Source organism: Myxine glutinosa, chromosome 7 (assembly GCF_964187855.1).
Source record: "Myxine glutinosa chromosome 7, kmMyxGlut1.1, whole genome shotgun sequence".
In the NCBI taxonomy this organism is placed as follows: Eukaryota; Metazoa; Chordata; class Myxini; order Myxiniformes; family Myxinidae; genus Myxine; species Myxine glutinosa.
In genome coordinates this window covers 49339317-49357292 of record NC_136267.1, presented here as the reverse complement: position 1 = coordinate 49357292, position 17976 = coordinate 49339317, and the positions used below count along the sequence as shown (strand labels likewise).

General features: G+C 45.8%; 1 protein-coding gene across 2 annotated transcripts in view; it reads right to left on the bottom strand.

The window, feature by feature from the left end:
* The window catches only part of MCAT (malonyl-CoA-acyl carrier protein transacylase), a 35695-nt gene that overhangs the window by 11631 nt on the left and 6088 nt on the right, over positions 1 to 17976 (bottom strand). The window contains exons 3-5 of one of the 2 annotated variants that reach the window (XM_068122286.2): positions 15413 to 15642; positions 13665 to 13892; positions 2590 to 2675 (exon numbers count right to left, since the gene is read on the bottom strand). In XM_068122286.2, the coding sequence (XP_067978387.1) occupies positions 2664 to 2675; positions 13665 to 13892; positions 15413 to 15642 (470 nt within the window). In that variant the 3' untranslated portion in view covers positions 2590 to 2663. Of the gene's footprint in view, positions 1 to 2589; positions 2676 to 13664; positions 13893 to 15412; positions 15643 to 17976 lie in introns of those variants that run through there. The other variant, XM_068122285.2, reaches the window with a different exon arrangement.

The following is a 17976-nucleotide window of genomic DNA, read 5'->3' as shown; positions in this document are numbered from 1 at the left end:
GTCTAGTTGCGAAAAGTTCGTGAAGTTGTCGTTCTCTGTTCGCCGCCTCCGCAACGGTACCTTCTTTCGGAAAGCGCTCAGCTTTTCTTCAGATTCGATGACATTTACTCCACCGCCCTGCATCTGGCAATTGAGATGATTGCGTGCGTCGAAGATGTCAGCCAAGTACGCCAAGGCGAGGATGCACTCTGACTCTTGGAAGTGCATTGCATAGCAATGCTGGTGTTCTTGCAAAAACAGGGCTAATTCTACGTGCAAGGCAAAAACACGGCTCACCACCTTCCCTCGTGATAACCATCGAACGTTAGAGTGGTAGAGAAGGACTTTGAATTCAGAGCCGATTTCATTGCACAGCTATTTGAAGATGCGATGATTCAGAGCATGGCTTCGCACATAATTCAGTTTCAACGACGATTTTCAGAACATTGGCCAGTTTTGGAGGCAGGGTTTTTGATGCCAGCGCGTGTCTGTGCAGGACGCAGTGCGTGACGATGATGTGTGGTGCATCGGCCTTCACTAGCGGTTATACGATGTGGTGAGGATCGGTTTGTCAATTGGAACGAAGCCAAGAGTGGGCAAGGTAGCACTTGCGTCGAATCGGACTCTCTTCAATTTGAATTCATCCAGCGTTGCGTCTTTGTACTGCCCCTCGCCGTGCAGTTTTTTGAAGTGTTCCCGTAGTTTTGCTGGTGCGAGGCTGGAGTTGCTCAACTTGACATTGCAAAGCATGCATTGAGGACGCTGACTTCCGTCCCATTCCGTCAAACACGTGAACCCATACCGCACGTAATCCTCTGACCACTTCCTTTTTTTGCTCGACCTACTGCAAAAAAAAAAAAAAAAGTAACAAACTGATCTTAATTGAGTTCGGGCAAATAATTATATGACAAAAATAAAAAAAGGAACATGCTTAAATCTAATCAGTACCCCTCTGAAAACTGAGAAATTTTAACGAAGAAAACATAACTTATCGTTACGATGACAGGATTTATTATCTACTCAACTCTATGTCACCTCAAATCCCATTATAATATTACATAGAAAACTGCGAATTGTTAGTTTTGAATTGCGACCAAAGGAGTAATATCCCCTACACCTAATTTTCTGAGTAATTCAATCATATTTTGTAATCACCATCCACTTTTGACTTTAATATAACTCTGAACCTGCCCTGCATATATACAAACATTTCCAACTTACTTTTCAATTGAACAGTAACTCCAAAGTAAGGCACGACCAATGATGCACGGCACACGGCAAGCTAATCGAGGCTATTCACTGGAATTTCCGAACACCTGCAAAGTCCAAAATCCAGTAAGTAAGTAAGCAATTAAGCACCATCAACAGAATAATTAGCAAGTTGCTCATTGATTCAACTAACTACAGTCAGTGTGAAACAACTTATCTTAAACACAGACCAGAGAAACCATGAATGGGATGGGAATACAATTACAAATAACATTTCCATTCGTTCGTAACATACATAGCAAAATAATAATAATATTAATAACTAGCCGAAACCCATGGAACATCCACGGAAGGGAGGATGTGGTGTATGGATAGAGTGTACCATTATGGATGGCATAGGGGATTTGCTTGTCCGAGTAAGAGTTAGGAAGAAAGATGAGAATGAAGAGTGCGTATATGAACAACGATCGCCGACACCAGCACAAATGCATGCTCTGGATTGTCCACTCAGTGGACGGCTTGCTTTCGCCTTCGCCTGTCCAATCAGCGGACGGCTTGCTTCGCCTTTGCCCAGCAGACGCCAATACGATGGCGTCGTAAGATGGCGTCGTATCGGCAGTTAATCGGATGCTTTTGGGCCCCAACGTCGGCTAATTCAGATTTTTCGAGTATGGCTGTACGTGATAAACAAAGAGTGCGGTTCGTAGATCGTAAATCCATTCGTGCCGTGGGCATCGGGTCACTGGGTGCGGCGTAAAAGGGATAACAAAGTCGAGTCCTTACGCTATTATTATATAGATAAGCGTAATTACACATAGATTCAAAATTGATACAAAACTAAAAACAAATAAAAAACAAATTGTAATGCGTTCGGAGGACCTCCGCCGAACCCCTGAGACTGGCTCACTGAACCCCTGGGGTTCGGTCGAACCCAGGTTAAGAACCACAGCCTTTGGAAAGTAAAGCATTTTGATACAAGTCCAAGAACATTTTACAACGCCCAAGATTGGTAATTCATATGAAACCATAAAGCCAGCATTTTCCAATTTGTCATGCAGGAAATATTTAAATACTGCACATAATTTCATTGAATTTCCCCAGGCAATGCCAGATACTTCAGCTAGTTCATTATAAACCGACATGTTTGCTTGTTATACTTGGACTATTATAATCTAATTCCTAAAACATTTTGAACGGCCATTATAAGTGGTATAAATCGAGCAACGTATTAAAATAATCTACAATGTGACTACATATTAAAATATAGGTAGATAATGACATTGGATGCCACGGTGTTTGCATTTGGGTAAATGGATGCGGCGGTGGTTTTAAAAAATGTCATTGCAAGCCTATGCAAAGTGCAGAAGTTTAGAAAGCTTATCCTGTTATTCTTATACTCACCCATCAGGCCCAATGTGCTCAATTATGCCTCTCCAGTTGTCAACCCAGAATCTCCAACCAACAACCAATCAGGCTCAAGATCTAGTCTGCACAATGATGTCAGAAAGATGGATATATAAAGACTGGTTCTCCACTGCCTTCTTCTGGTCACACCATGAATCCGTATGTGACAAGTACCACCATTTTCCTTAAAGGTAGATGGAAAAGGTTTTGTGCGTGCCATTTGACCACACACACAGTAATTACCTTTAACACGTATCTACAGTAATGATTCTTGCATTGACTAGATTTGGAAATTTTGGAAATGTGGGTTTAGGGCCTAAATAAAACTGCTCTGCTTGCTAAAAGGTTTAGGGCCGCTAAAAGGTCAGGTGTTCATTTAGAGGCGTGACGTCAAACGAGTCGCATTGTTTTAGTGCGACGCCATATTGGAAGGAGCTTGTAAACAGTTTTCACTGATGGATAAACACGGAGAGAGAAAAATGCCCCACTTTGTGGGTGGGTTATGCGACAGAGTCATGAAACCTGGAAGACGAACATTCAGTTTTCACACCGATGTGGGAGAGTACAAAGTACAGGCGATCCATCTGCTGATATTAGTTGGTGGACCTTAAAGATCCCATGATGCCCTTCGAGAAAAGGAGGCGAGCTATCGCTGGAACAATGAACAAATTACAAATTCCTGCCCAAGACTTTCTATAGGCACAGTCCAAAGTACAGCCGACCTTGCCCCGAACATTTTGAGGACGACTGCTTTGCCACCAGTCCTGCATTGGCAAGAAGTATAGGATTCTGCCCAGGAAAGAAGCAGCTCAAGTCAGGGACGAAACAAGGTGAGTAAACTTATCAATAGTCTATTGATTAAGTGTAAGTCTATTTCTATTTTAAGGATACATTTATTGAAGGAGAGTGTTGTATATACTTTGTAAGTCCAGTTAGAATGTTTTAGGTCCTCCGTTTCATAAAACGTTCGATTTACGTGAACTTAATGCTGAAGTCGCTTCCTGAAGTTTCTGAGGTTCATTTTTTGTGTAATAGCCCAGGAGCATTAGCCAAAAATGAAGGGGAAGCCTAGAAGAAATTAGTAGAAAGCTGATGTTTTGCACAGAGCTCCAGAATGTCATGTGGATACCCACAGTACAAAGTCCCACGAGTCCCACCTTGTGGCATTTTCAAAATTCAAGATGTCCACCGGTTAGACGGAAAATGCATAAATTGCGATAACTTCAGCCTAGAACCTCATAAAAGTGTCCTTTTTATGTCTAAATATATGTTTTAGCACACTAGGATTTTAATAGAATATCTTTCAGTGACCTCAGATAATGATATGCAGAGATAATCCAAGATGGCCGACAAAATGGCCACCGCCATAATGCAAAAAACATGTTTTCTCTCGATCTGAAAGCACTCAACAAGAAATAGCGAGAGTGGGAGAGCTGTTTCTGCTGAAGCTGTATGGAGCAGCTCGATCGAAGTCACTGGAAAAACACCGATATCTCATGTACTTCCGATCAATCCATAGAACATCTTTGACGTCATCTGGTTTCAAGCTGGAATCACTCCCACCTACTTCGGCAGCTACCAAATTCCACAGCTACAGAGCATACCATGCTGTTCAGCAGTGGCAGGGGAATGAACTGCTGCCAACTGAGTGGGGGTGGCAGTACAGAGAGGGACTACTTGTTCCAATCGAGACTGATAGGCCTGTCGCCCCTGAGAAAGTGCTGAAAATGATATCTTGTGGATGCAAGGCGGGGTGTGGAAAACGATGCATTTGCTACAAGTCTGGTCTGGAGTGTACCCTCTTGTGTACTGTTTGCAATGGCCATAATTGCAAAAACTCTCGGGACATTGATTTAGAGGGTGATAACAGTGTTTAAGTCAGGAATAAGAAAAGTGACATTCAGTTAACACGGTACTGTCCAAAACACTAGAATCAGGTTGGGATGACTGGGATCAAAGAGTTGGTCTGCTTTTGTGTCGTATTGTAATTAAATGTCAAATCCCCATGTGTTGTTTACCTCTTGCAGGCCTTGTGGTCACAATGTGAAACATTTTGCATTAAATAAAATAATAGCAAATTAAACTTATCATGATTTTGATGTTTTTTTGCATTACAGCAGCGGCAATTTTGTCAGCCATCTTGGATTATATCTACATATCATTATCTGAGGTCACTGAAATATATTCTATTAAAATCCTAGTGTGCTAAAACATATATTTAGCCACAAAAAGTACAATTTTATGAGGTTCTGGGCAGAAGTTATCCATATTTATGTATTTTCCATCCAACCGGCGGCATCTTGAATTTTGAAAATGCCACAACGTGGGACTCGTGGGACTTTATATTGCAGGCATCCACATGGTATTCTGAAGCTCTGTGCAAAAAATCAGCTTTCTACTAATTTCTTCTAGGTCCTAACCTAATGCTCCTGGGCTATAAGACTTGTCTCAAAGATTTATGGGTCAAATATTTTTCAATCAATTTACAGTTAACTTCAATCAGGTTGTACAAAATAAACGTTGATTGAAGTTCATCTTGCTAAATGAATGATGCATTATATTGAGACCCAGAGGTAGATGGGGTCTAAAGGTTACTCAACCGAGATAAGATCGATGATGATGATGATTTTTTTTCATTTGTCTGTAGTCATTACCTTCGTCACCAGAGGTGTATGGAGGTTATGTATTGTTGCGAATATGGAATTTGGCCTCCATATCCGCTTGTAAATATTCCCCTATTTCCCCAATACTCCCCAACTATCCCCAATCCCCCATTCCCTAGTCCCATTGTCTGTAAACAACACTCTGTAGAACCGACCTTCCCCTTTTTCCCCCATTAAATGTCGTGCCCAGGTCCACCGCATCTCACGTAGACAACTTTCGGACATCTTGCTAGTTATTCTTAGTCTATGTCAGTTAAGGACTCCTTTCCATTAATTCTGACTCTTCGTTGCACCAGAATGTGATTATATGGCACCAGTAGTGAGTTTAGGACCTTCCCATACCTCCTTCCATCTTCTTCCCCAAACAACAACAACAACAACAACTACAGCTACAACAACAACTACAACCACGGCGCGCGGGGGGAGTGTGCGTCCTCCCACCAGCTCGGTTAGCCGCCATGACCATGCGCTCTACGGGGTTACCACGAAGGGGCTCCCTGTCAGCCCCTCGTCAAGGGCGGAGCCGGTAACCCCCCCGCATGCACCCAATGAGAAGCAACGAGCCGATTCCATCTGGGGCGGAGCTAACGAGCCGAGGGCGTGTCACTCCCCGCCGGATATACGCAGCGACTTACCGGATGTGAGGTCAGATGCGCCCCGAGCTTGAGAAGACAAGAGAGCCACCTCCGAGCGCTGAGAGACCTCCTGCATCTTTTGGGCCGCGCTATCCTGTCCCTGAGCACAAGGTGCACCTTGTGCTGGCCATCGAATACCCGCTTTCCTTGCCATCAATCCCCGTGTGAGTCAGCCTTTTGTCCCGTTTATCTGTCGTCTGTTGGGGTTAATATAAGTGTGTCTAAGTGCCTGTCTTTCTATGATGTCCCTCTTGTAGTTGTAATCTAACCTTCCGAACGAATATAATCTCCTCCGGAGGTCTTGAGAACCGTATCCCTGGTGTCGTGTCATTTTAATCCCAGCCGTGTGTCCTTTTCCTTCATTGATCTAGCGTAGCGCGATTAGTCAACGTTCGGGTATAATCGGGTAACTTGTGCAGACGTGGTCATACCAAACCGCTCGGTAAATAACATCTAAGCCGCGTCTGTAACAATTGGTGTCGAGGAGTGGAATTCGAACCCGGGACTAAATTTATTAGGCCCAAATTTGTAGTAGAATCAATTCGGAGCGCGTTTCCCGCACGAAATTATAACGGCGAAATTTGATTTTGTTATACGGAAATAAAAACCCGAATTTTGAAAGTCGCGCTATGGCAGACCAAGACAGCTGGGGTCCGGTAGGGGAGAGTGAGGCAGGGTCGGTCCAGGACCAAATTGAGGGACGCGAGGAGAGCGAAGCAGTGAGGGCGGCAGGGTCGCAAAATAGTGTTGTCACGCACGAGGTGGCCACGGCGTCCACGCCCGCGACCGTGGCAGCGCCCCTGGTGGATCCGAACCTTTTTATGTTGCAAATGAGGGCCCTTATGGAACAAATGGGTGAGCGATTGGAGGACCAAATGGGGGTAATGGGGAACCGGATGGATGCTCAGGGTGAGCGATTGGAGGGCCAAATGGGGGTAATGAGGGACGAAGCGAGGGCTCGGAGTGAGCAATTGGGGGTAATGGGAAACCAAATGGGGGTAATGAGGGACGAAGCGAGGGGTACCAGTGAGGGGTTAGACAATACTTTTAGGGGATTAGACAATAATTTTAAGGGATTAGACGAGAAATTTGGGAAATTAGACAATAGATTAGGGGAAATACAGGAGGGGTTAATGGGGGTAGAAAACAGAATGGCCGCTCAAGAGAATCAAATGGAAGGGATGCAAAAAGGGTTAGAGGGGTTAGAAAACACCATGGAAGGCAAATTGAGGGACATGAGGGACCAAGCGGAAAGGGAAGTTAACCAAATGGGGCAGCAGATAGAGGGGGTCAGAATGGGGGTAGAAGCCAAACTGGATGCTCACAGGGAGGAAATGGAGCAGATGAGGGTGGCATCTGGGCAGGAGATGCAAGTGATGGGAGAGGAGATCAGGAGAGGAGTGAGTGAGGAGGTCGGAGGAGTGCGCGAGGAGGTGAGGCACTGTGAGGAGCACATGGAGAAGGAGGTGAGAAAGGGGACTGTAAAGTTACAAGGGGGCATAGAGGACCTGACGCAGGAGGTGGAGCAGCTGACGGTGGGACAGACTGAGTTAGTGGAGCAGGTTCAAAGGAACACTGCGGTATTAGGAGGTTTAAAAGCGACACAGAAAGAACTAAAAGATGACTTGGTAGCGACGAAGAGGGAATGTCAGATGGTACGTGAGGGACTGACAACGAGGCTGGACGAGGTGATAGAGGTAATGGAGACGAAGGACCGGCAGGTGAGGACGCACATGGAAACGGTCAAGGTAGCCTTGGAGGACGAGCTTGAGGAGACGTACCGGGGAATAAAAGAGGTGAAGCACAAATTAGAAGAAGTGGAAGAAGGGATGAGCGAAATTAAGAAGCGACGGAGAGGGGATAAGAAAGAGATAAAAGAAGAGATAAAAGAATTGGTCCGAAGTCTGTGTTTGGATCGTGATGATGTGCTCATTAACCGGATGAGGGATTCGCAGGTGATGGAGGAGAAGCGAAGAGGAAGAGGACCCGGTGTAAGTGGTGACCAATATGGTCGTGCGTATGATGCGCCAGGGGATTTAAGAAGCTTGGGGGTCGAGATGGACCCGGGTGTTCGTGAGAGGCCGTGGGTGAAGTGTGCGACAGGTCTGGTGTGCGAAAAAGGAGGTGTGCAAGAAAGTCCGACTCTGGGGTGTGTGAGGAAAAAGTGCGTGCCAAGGAGTAGTGAGAGTGCTGGCGAGAGTGAGTCGGTCGTAGCGCGTGTGCGAGGGAGCACATGGAAGCGCGGTGTGGTAAGTGTTGCAGAGGGTGTGACGGGAGAGTGTGCGCGAGGAAGGTGTGTGACGGACAGGTGCATGAGGAAAGAGTGCGCTGTCAGAAGTAAGGAAGAGTGTCCACCTGTGGTGAGTGTTACAGAGGGTGTAACGGGAGAGTGTGCGCGAGAAAGGTGTGTGACGGACAGGTGCACGAGGAAAGAGTGCGCTGTCAAGAGTAAGGGTGAGTGCGCTGTCAAGAATGGAGGTGAGAGTAGTGAGAGTGACAAGGAGAGTGAGCTGGTTGTGACAGGTGAGCGAGGATGTACACCTGGGATGGAAGGATGCACACCTGGAATGGTAGAGCGTGAGTGGGAATGCACGCTGGAGTTGGTGGTGAGGCACGTGGTTGGGTGTGCGAATGAGAGCACCCCTGTGATTGTCACAGAGGAGGTGACAGAGGAGGGGGCGCGAAGAGGTGTGTTAGTGAGGTGTGCGACCAACGAATGTGTGCCAAGGTGTTCGGTGGTCAGGTGTGTGACCAAGTCTGTGAGTGGAATGAGGGTACCTGGGTGTGTAAGGAAAGGTAGCATGGGAACGGCTGGATGTGTGAGCAAGGAACGGGCTGCGGGGTGTAAGCGTCCAGGTGAAGCATCGACGTTACACGGGTTAGAGGTTAGAGCGACTTTTAACCGAAGCGGGCCCTCGGTGCGTGCTGGGCCTCGCTTTGAACGGCCGCGTCCGTGCTCCACGAGGCGGAGCGGGCAGCCCGATAGAAAGGGTCGTCATGGCGACCACTTTTTGTTGAGGCATTCCGGCAGGTCGAGATCGAGCCATGGGATGGCTCCGTGCCGAGATGGTGCGTGGGATCTCGGCCCGGGTAAACCTCCTTCCCTGCACCGAATGCGGGACGTATCCAGCCGCTGGCACAGAACAACCCGCATTCATGGCTTGGCTTTACAAAGCCGGGCTTTGGACGGGAATTGGCGCACCGAGAGGCATTAGTGAGTAGACTGGGTGATGAGGTTAGTGTTTTGGACCCAAAATTAGAAAAAAACAAAATTTGGTGATTGGCAAAGGATTGGCAGTAGTGATTGGCAGATGATGGGTAGTGATTGGCAAATTTTTGATTTGTTGAAATTTGATGTGCAAAAATTGGTAGTGAGCGATGGGCCCGGTGGGTAAGGCTGGCATCCCTGCCACCCTTCCCATGGTGTGGGGGCAAAGGAGCTATAGCTTATGGGGTGTATGGCAGTGAAAACTAGCCCGGGTGGGTTAGGTTATATTGATAGGGCCCTAGAAGATGACATTAGGTAACGTTAAGTTTAGTTAGTGACTGATACCTGTAGTGGGGACGCAGGTAGATTAGTGTGGATGATAATGACGAGGGAGCGCAATAATTTGAAGGGACGACTGGGAAGCGCAAGTTTCAGAAGGGAGTAGTAAGCTGAGATGATGCCGTGTGTGTGAGAATTGAACAGGTGTGATTGCACAGGTGTGCAACTGGACAGGTGTGTGGAACAGTGTATGAGTAGTGAGTGTTGTGGATCAGCGCAAATGCGCTTGGGGAGAGAAGGGTGCAGGTGGCACCAGGTGTGAGAGCACAGGTGTGCAGGTACAGGTGTGTGGAGAGAGTTGGAGTAAGTGGTATGGAGTGGTGTGCATGGTGCGAAGGTGTGAATGGGGGAAGAGTGGACCCCCATCACGGATACCCGGGGCGGGTAGTGTAAGTGTTAGGTAGAGGGTACAGGTAAATTGTGGTTGGATATTGGCATCTGTGGTGCGGGTGACAGAATGGTATTGAGGATGGGTGCATTAGTGTCGTGGAAATGGCTGGGCGTGTAGCCTGTTAGTGTGTGTAGTTGGTTGGGCACTCCACCACTGTGAGGATGTCGGCCAGGTGAGGCCGCAGGTGGGCTCTGGGAGCCGGTAGTTGTGAGTGGGTGCCTGAGGATCCCGGGTGTGGATCGGGCAGCCCAGTGCCAGAGAGGGCACCGAGTGGGGAGAGCGCCAGAGGGCCTTCCCCAGGTAGTTAGGTTAGGGTAAGGAGCAGGTAAGCTCGGAGGCAACTGCAGTGGTGGAGGTGTGCAGGTGGGTAGACCCGCTGGGAGAGGTACACGCCACAGCCCAGAAATTGTGCGAGGGCACCGGGAGATGAATCGGGGGAGTGAGACCCCAAATTGAAAAGCACCACAGTTTGGCCAATGGGAATTGGTTTTTAGAACCCATAGTGTAAGAGGGCCAATGGTTTGGCCGGAGAAAGACCCCGGGTAGTGTAAAGTTGTTAAAGTCATTTAGGAAATAGTTAGGATTGATGAACCTGTCGCACCATACGCAGCCACTTACCTGAGGTGATGATGATGACTCCACACCTGTGTTTTCTTTGTTTGTTGCAGGAAATGAAATTGCTGTGTGGATTTGTGAGACGCATCACGACGTGGATGAGACATTGGGGTGATTCCATCTCTCCCTCCTTAGGAGGGACTGATGATGAATTGGTAATGGCAAATTGTGATGTTCAGTTGGAGATGGCAAATTTTGATGAAAGTTGAAAATGGCAAATTTGATTGGTTAGGAGGGAGAGAAGACGAATTTGGTTTATGGGAGGAACGGGGAAGACAGTAGGGATGTTGTTGATTTGTAAAATAGATGTTTATGGGTAGTGTTGTGTTGTGTGGATACAGTAAGGGGTAAGGGAGGGGCCATGTAGGTTACCTGGTGGGGGGGGGGGGGGGGCGTACGGTAGGAACGTACCTGTCTCACCTGGTTCCCATGTGCCCCCAGTGTGCATTACCTTACATTGCGTGCACTTTTGCGCCCTTACCACCTTACTCACTTGTCTGCTTCTTTTGTCTCCCACCTCCGAGGATCTGGCTTTGGGGGCAGAGAGGGAGGAGAGAGAGGTGCTGGCTACGCAGTTGTGGGCCTGCACTTTCGCTGCTTGCTGCCTGGATCGATACACCATATGGACCGCAATGTTTGTGGCCACCCACCATGGACCGCAGTTCTTATGCGGCCAAGCACCACCCGTGGATGGACCTATGGGTCAACGTGGCACCGATGCCATACAAGGTGAACCACTAACAGTTGGCCCCCTGACGGCCACAATAGAGAAATGGACGCGGTTGGCGCCTTTCTTGATTTTTTAAAGAAGTAAGAAGGCCAAGTGCACCACATGAAGGCAAGACCAGCGGCAGAACATCGGCCAGCTGCGACACCACCGGTGATTTATAGACACTTTATTGGTGCACCGGATGGTGCTGACTGTACATGATGGGGTGGTGCTTTTCGTGCTGGGAAAGGGTGCTCTGCACGTTATTAAAGGCCGTAGGCCACAGAGCACTCGTGGGTTGGTGTATCGATGCTGGCATGCGTGCGCTCTCTATGCATAACATCTGCATGTGTCCCTCCAAAAACAGGTCCTGGATCGTAGTGTAAATATCAGCGTAGTCTTGTAAATAATGCTCCCTACCGGCTGTATGTTTAGTTTGCGAATTCTTTCCGGATTCGGTTATCCTGTGGGTGTGTTTCTGTGAGGAGAAGGGTGCAACGTCGCAGGGGGACATATTTACTCATTTGTGAATATCTGTAAAACTGTCGCACTCAGGGTAGAGTTAATAGTAGAGGGAACTACATTGCGTGCCACACTAAAGTAGGTAAAAATTTATCGGGTCGAGACGCCCCGAGGGTAGAGAAGGGTGCAATGTTGCGAATATGGAATTTGGCCTCCATATCCGCTTGTAAATATTCCCCTATTTCCCCAATACTCCCCAACTATCCCCAATCCCCCATTCCCTAGTCCCATTGTCTGTAAACAACACTCTGTAGAACCGACCTTCCCCTTTTTCCCCCATTAAATGTCGTGCCCAGGTCCACCGCATCTCACGTAGACAACTTTCGGACATCTTGCTAGTTATTCTTAGTCTATGTCAGTTAAGGACTCCTTTCCATTAATTCTGACTCTTCGTTGCACCAGAATGTGATTATATGGCACCAGTAGTGAGTTTAGGACCTTCCCATACCTCCTTCCATCTTCTTCCCCAAACAACAACAACAACAACAACTACAGCTACAACAACAACTACAACCACGGCGCGCGGGGGGAGTGTGCGTCCTCCCACCAGCTCGGTTAGCCGCCATGACCATGCGCTCTACGGGGTTACCACGAAGGGGCTCCCTGTCAGCCCCTCGTCAAGGGCGGAGCCGGTAACCCCCCCGCATGCACCCAATGAGAAGCAACGAGCCGATTCCATCTGGGGCGGAGCTAACGAGCCGAGGGCGTGTCACTCCCCGCCGGATATACGCAGCGACTTACCGGATGTGAGGTCAGATGCGCCCCGAGCTTGAGAAGACAAGAGAGCCACCTCCGAGCGCTGAGAGACCTCCTGCATCTTTTGGGCCGCGCTATCCTGTCCCTGAGCACAAGGTGCACCTTGTGCTGGCCATCGAATACCCGCTTTCCTTGCCATCAATCCCCGTGTGAGTCAGCCTTTTGTCCCGTTTATCTGTCGTCTGTTGGGGTTAATATAAGTGTGTCTAAGTGCCTGTCTTTCTATGATGTCCCTCTTGTAGTTGTAATCTAACCTTCCGAACGAATATAATCTCCTCCGGAGGTCTTGAGAACCGTATCCCTGGTGTCGTGTCATTTTAATCCCAGCCGTGTGTCCTTTTCCTTCATTGATCTAGCGTAGCGCGATTAGTCAACGTTCGGGTATAATCGGGTAACTTGTGCAGACGTGGTCATACCAAACCGCTCGGTAAATAACATCTAAGCCGCGTCTGTAACAGTATTCACCCCTATCTGTTTGTCTGTGAAAAGGATATCTCAAAAGGTTGTGGACTGATTCGGACGAAATTTGGTGGAGAGGTTGGGTGTGTGACAAAGGCCGAATCGATTCAATATTGGTGAGGATCCACATAAGATAATTTAATTATTTTTTAATGATTCTTCATCATTGAGAGATGGGGCCAAAAACGATATATAGCATGATATTTAATAAAGTTGTGGACGATTTATGACAAAACTTGGTGGATGAGATGGGTAAGTGACAAGAACAAGCCGATTAGATTTTGGTTCATATCCAAATCCAAATCTGGCCTATCAGTGGGATATAAAACATAAACTGTTCATATTATCACATGAAAAGATATCACTGGCCCTGTAATCTATCTATATGAACTGAAAGGTATGTCACCTGAACTGAAAGGTATAATGAGTCTAAAGGAACCATCATGATTCCAAGCACCTTTCTTTGTCAGTGAATATCAAGAGCATATAAAGTTGCATTAATGCACTTTTTAAAGGTGAGCTTTATTCCCATCACAACTATGGCAGAAAGTTGGAAGGAGAGTACAACGAAAAGTGTGAAAATAAATCGTAAAGAAAAAGAAAAAGGACGACAAAGATCTATACAACAGTGGAAAGCATACAAGTCCAAGTTTTGGAATAGAATAAGGACCAGAATAAAACGAGGATGAAAACAAGGAAACAATATGGAGAACACCAACAAAATGTCAGAGAATGAAGCAGCCAAATAAATCACAACAAATAGCAAAACTCTAACCTGCTTGAGGAGGTTTTTATGGATGCTGGGCCCATGCCCATGATACATTGCTGTGACATTCGCGATGACGGGTATCTGAGGATGAACGAGGGATACGGTTCCCAGGGTCCGATCCAGTGCTGCTACGGCCGATGCCATCATATCGGTGTGGAACGCACCGGAAACTGGCAGACGGATTGGACGCGTTAGTCCAAAGGAGGCCGCATTGGCTTGGATGTACTTTAGTGCCTGGAGAGAAGGAAGAAGCAAAGAAGAAAATATTATGGAGGAAGGATGCATGTTTAAAAACAATTAGAAGTAAAATAGGAGGCTGCACCACACAAGTATTGAGGATAGGTCATAAAGTAACCATTGTTGGACCATGGTAAATGCAGAAAGCAAATATCAATTATATTTCGGAATCTCCTCTTTTCTCCTGTTCTTATTCATACTCAGGTTCAGACACAGATCACTTTTGCTGCCTGTTATAGATTTGGTAATTACCTTTTAACTTCATTGTAACCAGTGGTCCAGGATGCCATTCAGTCCAGTTGCGCAGTTTGCTTTTTACACATCTTATAAATAATTTTGTAAATGCCATTTTCTTTTACCTTTCAACAGCATCTTGCTGGAGCGAAAGGAATTAAATCTTTCAGACATCGATTCTCAACATTTCAAGTAGCAGAAAACTTCCAGCTGTTGTACAAGTGGCCACATTTGTTTCGGCTCAAAACAAATGAGGAATTCAGCGCCGTGCGTTTGTCTGTCTCCCGTTTACGGCGGCCGCTTCCCCCGCTACGTTTGCAAAGCTGAACATTCACTTTGGGAATGACAGTATGAATGATGTTGATGTCAATTTATATTTTTCCAAGCACAATATTTTGCTGTCTTTTTGAACCTCTGCCGCACGGTTATTGCACCACCATGTTGCGGTGGGCAGGATAAGTAGCTCAGAGCTTTGGCTCTGAGTGAAACCAAGAGTACAACACAAATAACCTTTTTAAAGGCCCACAAAATAATTTAAATTGATAGATTAACAAACTTTTCCCGTCCAGGTACTTTTGCTTACTTTTCCCGGCACGCAAGACAGGTACCTTTCGTAATTACCATATTTGATATGTCAATGGTGACTCAAAAAGCAATGTTTATGGACAAACGAAGGAAAAATATATATTGTACCAACATTGCATTACTGCATGTGATAAGCTCAAAAGTGCAGTCGCATCAAGTACAACCAATGTTTATTAGGTTAGACGATGGAAATGGCCAAATACTTAGACAAAATTTTAGGACACCATTGTGATGCGATAAGAATGCCCACCTTGTGTTCTTTTCTAAAAATGGAAAAGGCCACCAACCATTAGTCAGACAATGACCCATTATAGTAGAGCTAGGTTTCAATGTCATCTAACATAGAGGGCAAAGAGAAAATTCCACATCATTTGCATGAACAAGCTGTCTGTCTGCCAAGTTAGTTGGGAGCAGAGGTTCAAATACGACAAGGTGACCAAGCACCATATTTTTAAATAAATGAGCTCATACAGGCCAGCCCTCTCTTCCACAGATCTCCCGATGTTCTTGTTCCCTACTGTTGTTGTGCTTCCCTCTCTTCCCCCCTCTTGTCTCCCGCTCCCTTTATTATATGTTCTATGTGTTGGCTCTCATACGAGCCTCGAATAAGTATACAAAAAAACATTGTAGAGCTTTGGATATACACAGAGAAAGCTACCACGAGAGTTGACAGCAGAAGAGACTACAAATTAACTCACCTTGTCATCTCCGCCAATGACTCTCACACCGGGATACAAGTATGATGCCAACTGGCACACAGGGCTCGTCATACCCATCTCAGCAATGCAATGATCTCGGGCGGCCTGGCAGGCAGCATCTATTGCTTTTGAGCTATTGCCCGTCCGAATGCTGACTGTAAGCATCCCACCGGGCCTTTCAAGAGATGCCTGGCCCATGGCTGCACCGCGCTCTGCCACAACACGCAATCCTGAAAGCAAAAGGACAAATTTTGAAATACAAACCAATTTTTGTTTTCAAGAAAGCCATTTCATGTCATAAAATAGGACCTTATTTTTACGGGTTTGATTTGAGCGCTAAAGAAAAAGTAGTGCAATTTTGAAAATGCAAAATAATAAGAAACTAATATACTGAGTCTCACTAGAACACTACCCCCCTAGGGCCTAAGGGTTGTTAATTGGAGATTTCTCTCAATATTTTATCAGGCCAGTATTGATGTTTAGAAATAAAACGTGGGCAAATGCAGGTTGAAGATGTAAAAATTATGGAAAGAGCAGAGATGTGATCGATACGGTGGGTAAATGGATAGTCTTTGAAAGAAAGAATTCCGAGCTCAGAAATTGGGAAGAGATTAAAAAAATCAATACTAGCAAAGACTTGGTTGGTATGGTCGTGCACAAAGGTCAGAGGATGAAGCTGAAAAAAACCAAAACCATAAAGATCGAGGTAGAAGGAAAAAGTTTGGAAGACGTCGTAAAAAGACATGGATTGAAAATTTCAAGATATATGAAATGTTTGGGTTTGCATGAAACTGACGCAATGGATAAATCCATATGGAGCAATGCCATCATTACACCAAACCCCTGAAAATCAAAGAGAAAATGGTCATAAAATGTATGTTGTCAGTAGTTTCCTTATTTTTCATCTTAATTTTTACGGCGTAGCCCATGGGGCAATGGCGTCTAAAACATGGTTTGTCTGTCCGTATGTCCCCACAAACGTACACCAATCAGAGCTGAGGATCTGGTCACATGACAGCGGATGCGTTTAGTAACCATTACAGTTGCATATTTTGCTAAAAGGAAATACAATAACCTTCTGTGGAAAGTTTTGGGGTCCCAGCGGGTGTCGTGATGTGGGTAGGAGGTTTCAGAAATTCCTCAATAAAATCATGAATTTGAAATGCGATCGACACGGATCATGCTCCCGAATCCGGAAGTGAACAGATGATGATGGTTCGCTGGTTTGATAATATCAATACAATTGTGATTTAACATTATATTTTGATATATTAATATTATAGTATTAATTTGTGATTGGAATGATGAATGATGCTGTTTGGAATGGAAATAGAGAACCTGATGTCAATGCCTGACGTTCGACTGAGGGTGGCACAGGAATGTGGAATTTATTGGTTCATCATTTGCCATTCACCATGTTTTTTACCCCGAACCGGCTGTTCTTTCCTTGAAGTCAAAAAAAAATTAGTACTTAAATTTATTTGCTAACTGGTAATCCCCACCCAGGTCAGACTATCCTCTTCAACTAAAGGATCAAACAAGCCAGGCTACACCGCTGTTACACTTTAGGTCTTGTTTTGGAGAGATCACGATACACATGTTTGTAAAAGTGCAGGAAATTGTTAGGTTTCATGCTTTGTGAAGCTTGGAACAGGCAAGGAAGTACCAAGGCCTAAGCTATACACATCATTCTCGTGAAAGCTACGTCATCACTTGCTTCTTCCGAACTTCTAATTTCACATCACTTGCATGAACATAGAGGGCAAAGAGTCATAGTCATAGCTGTCTGTCTGCCAAGTTAGCTGGGAGCAGAGGTTCAAATACGAAAAGGTGACCAGGCACCATACTTTTCAATAATTGAGCTCATACAGGCAAAATGATTTGACAAAGACAGACAGGATCACATTCCAGATGTTTGTGTGATAAAATTGTATGAAACCGTCTATACGAGCCAAGTGGTTTCCTATCCTGTGAAAATGATAAATTTGAGGACAAACATTCTTCAGTATGTGCATCAATTCAATCCATTCATCTATATATATATATGAGTTTTTTTTTTTTTTTGTTTGTTTGTTTATTTGTCTGCACGCGCTAATCTCCTGAACGGTGAAAGATAGGAGGAAACCTCTGACACAAAAAATGTTGGGACGGGCCCCGGGAAGGTTATAGGCGAGGTGGTGAGGCCGGTCGAGGCCACCTTGGCCGGGCTGGGCCCATTTCACAATTAAAAGCTGAGCTGAATTATAGTAGTCAATCTTCTACGGCCATGGGTAAAAGCTGAATTATAGTAGTAAATTCGTTCAAAAAGAACCAAAAATGTCGGGACGAGCCCCGGGAAGGTTATAGGCTAGGTGGTGATGCCGGTCGAGGCTGCCTTGGCCAGGCTGGGCCCATTTCACAATTAAAAGCTGAGCTGAATTATAGTAGTCAATCTTCTACCGCCACGAGTAAAAGCTGAATTATAGTAGTAAGACCTATGTACAGAAGATTAAATTCATTCAAAAAGAACCCGGGCAACGCTGGGTGCTTTTGGCTAGTCTAATATACAGTAGTGACCCCTAATT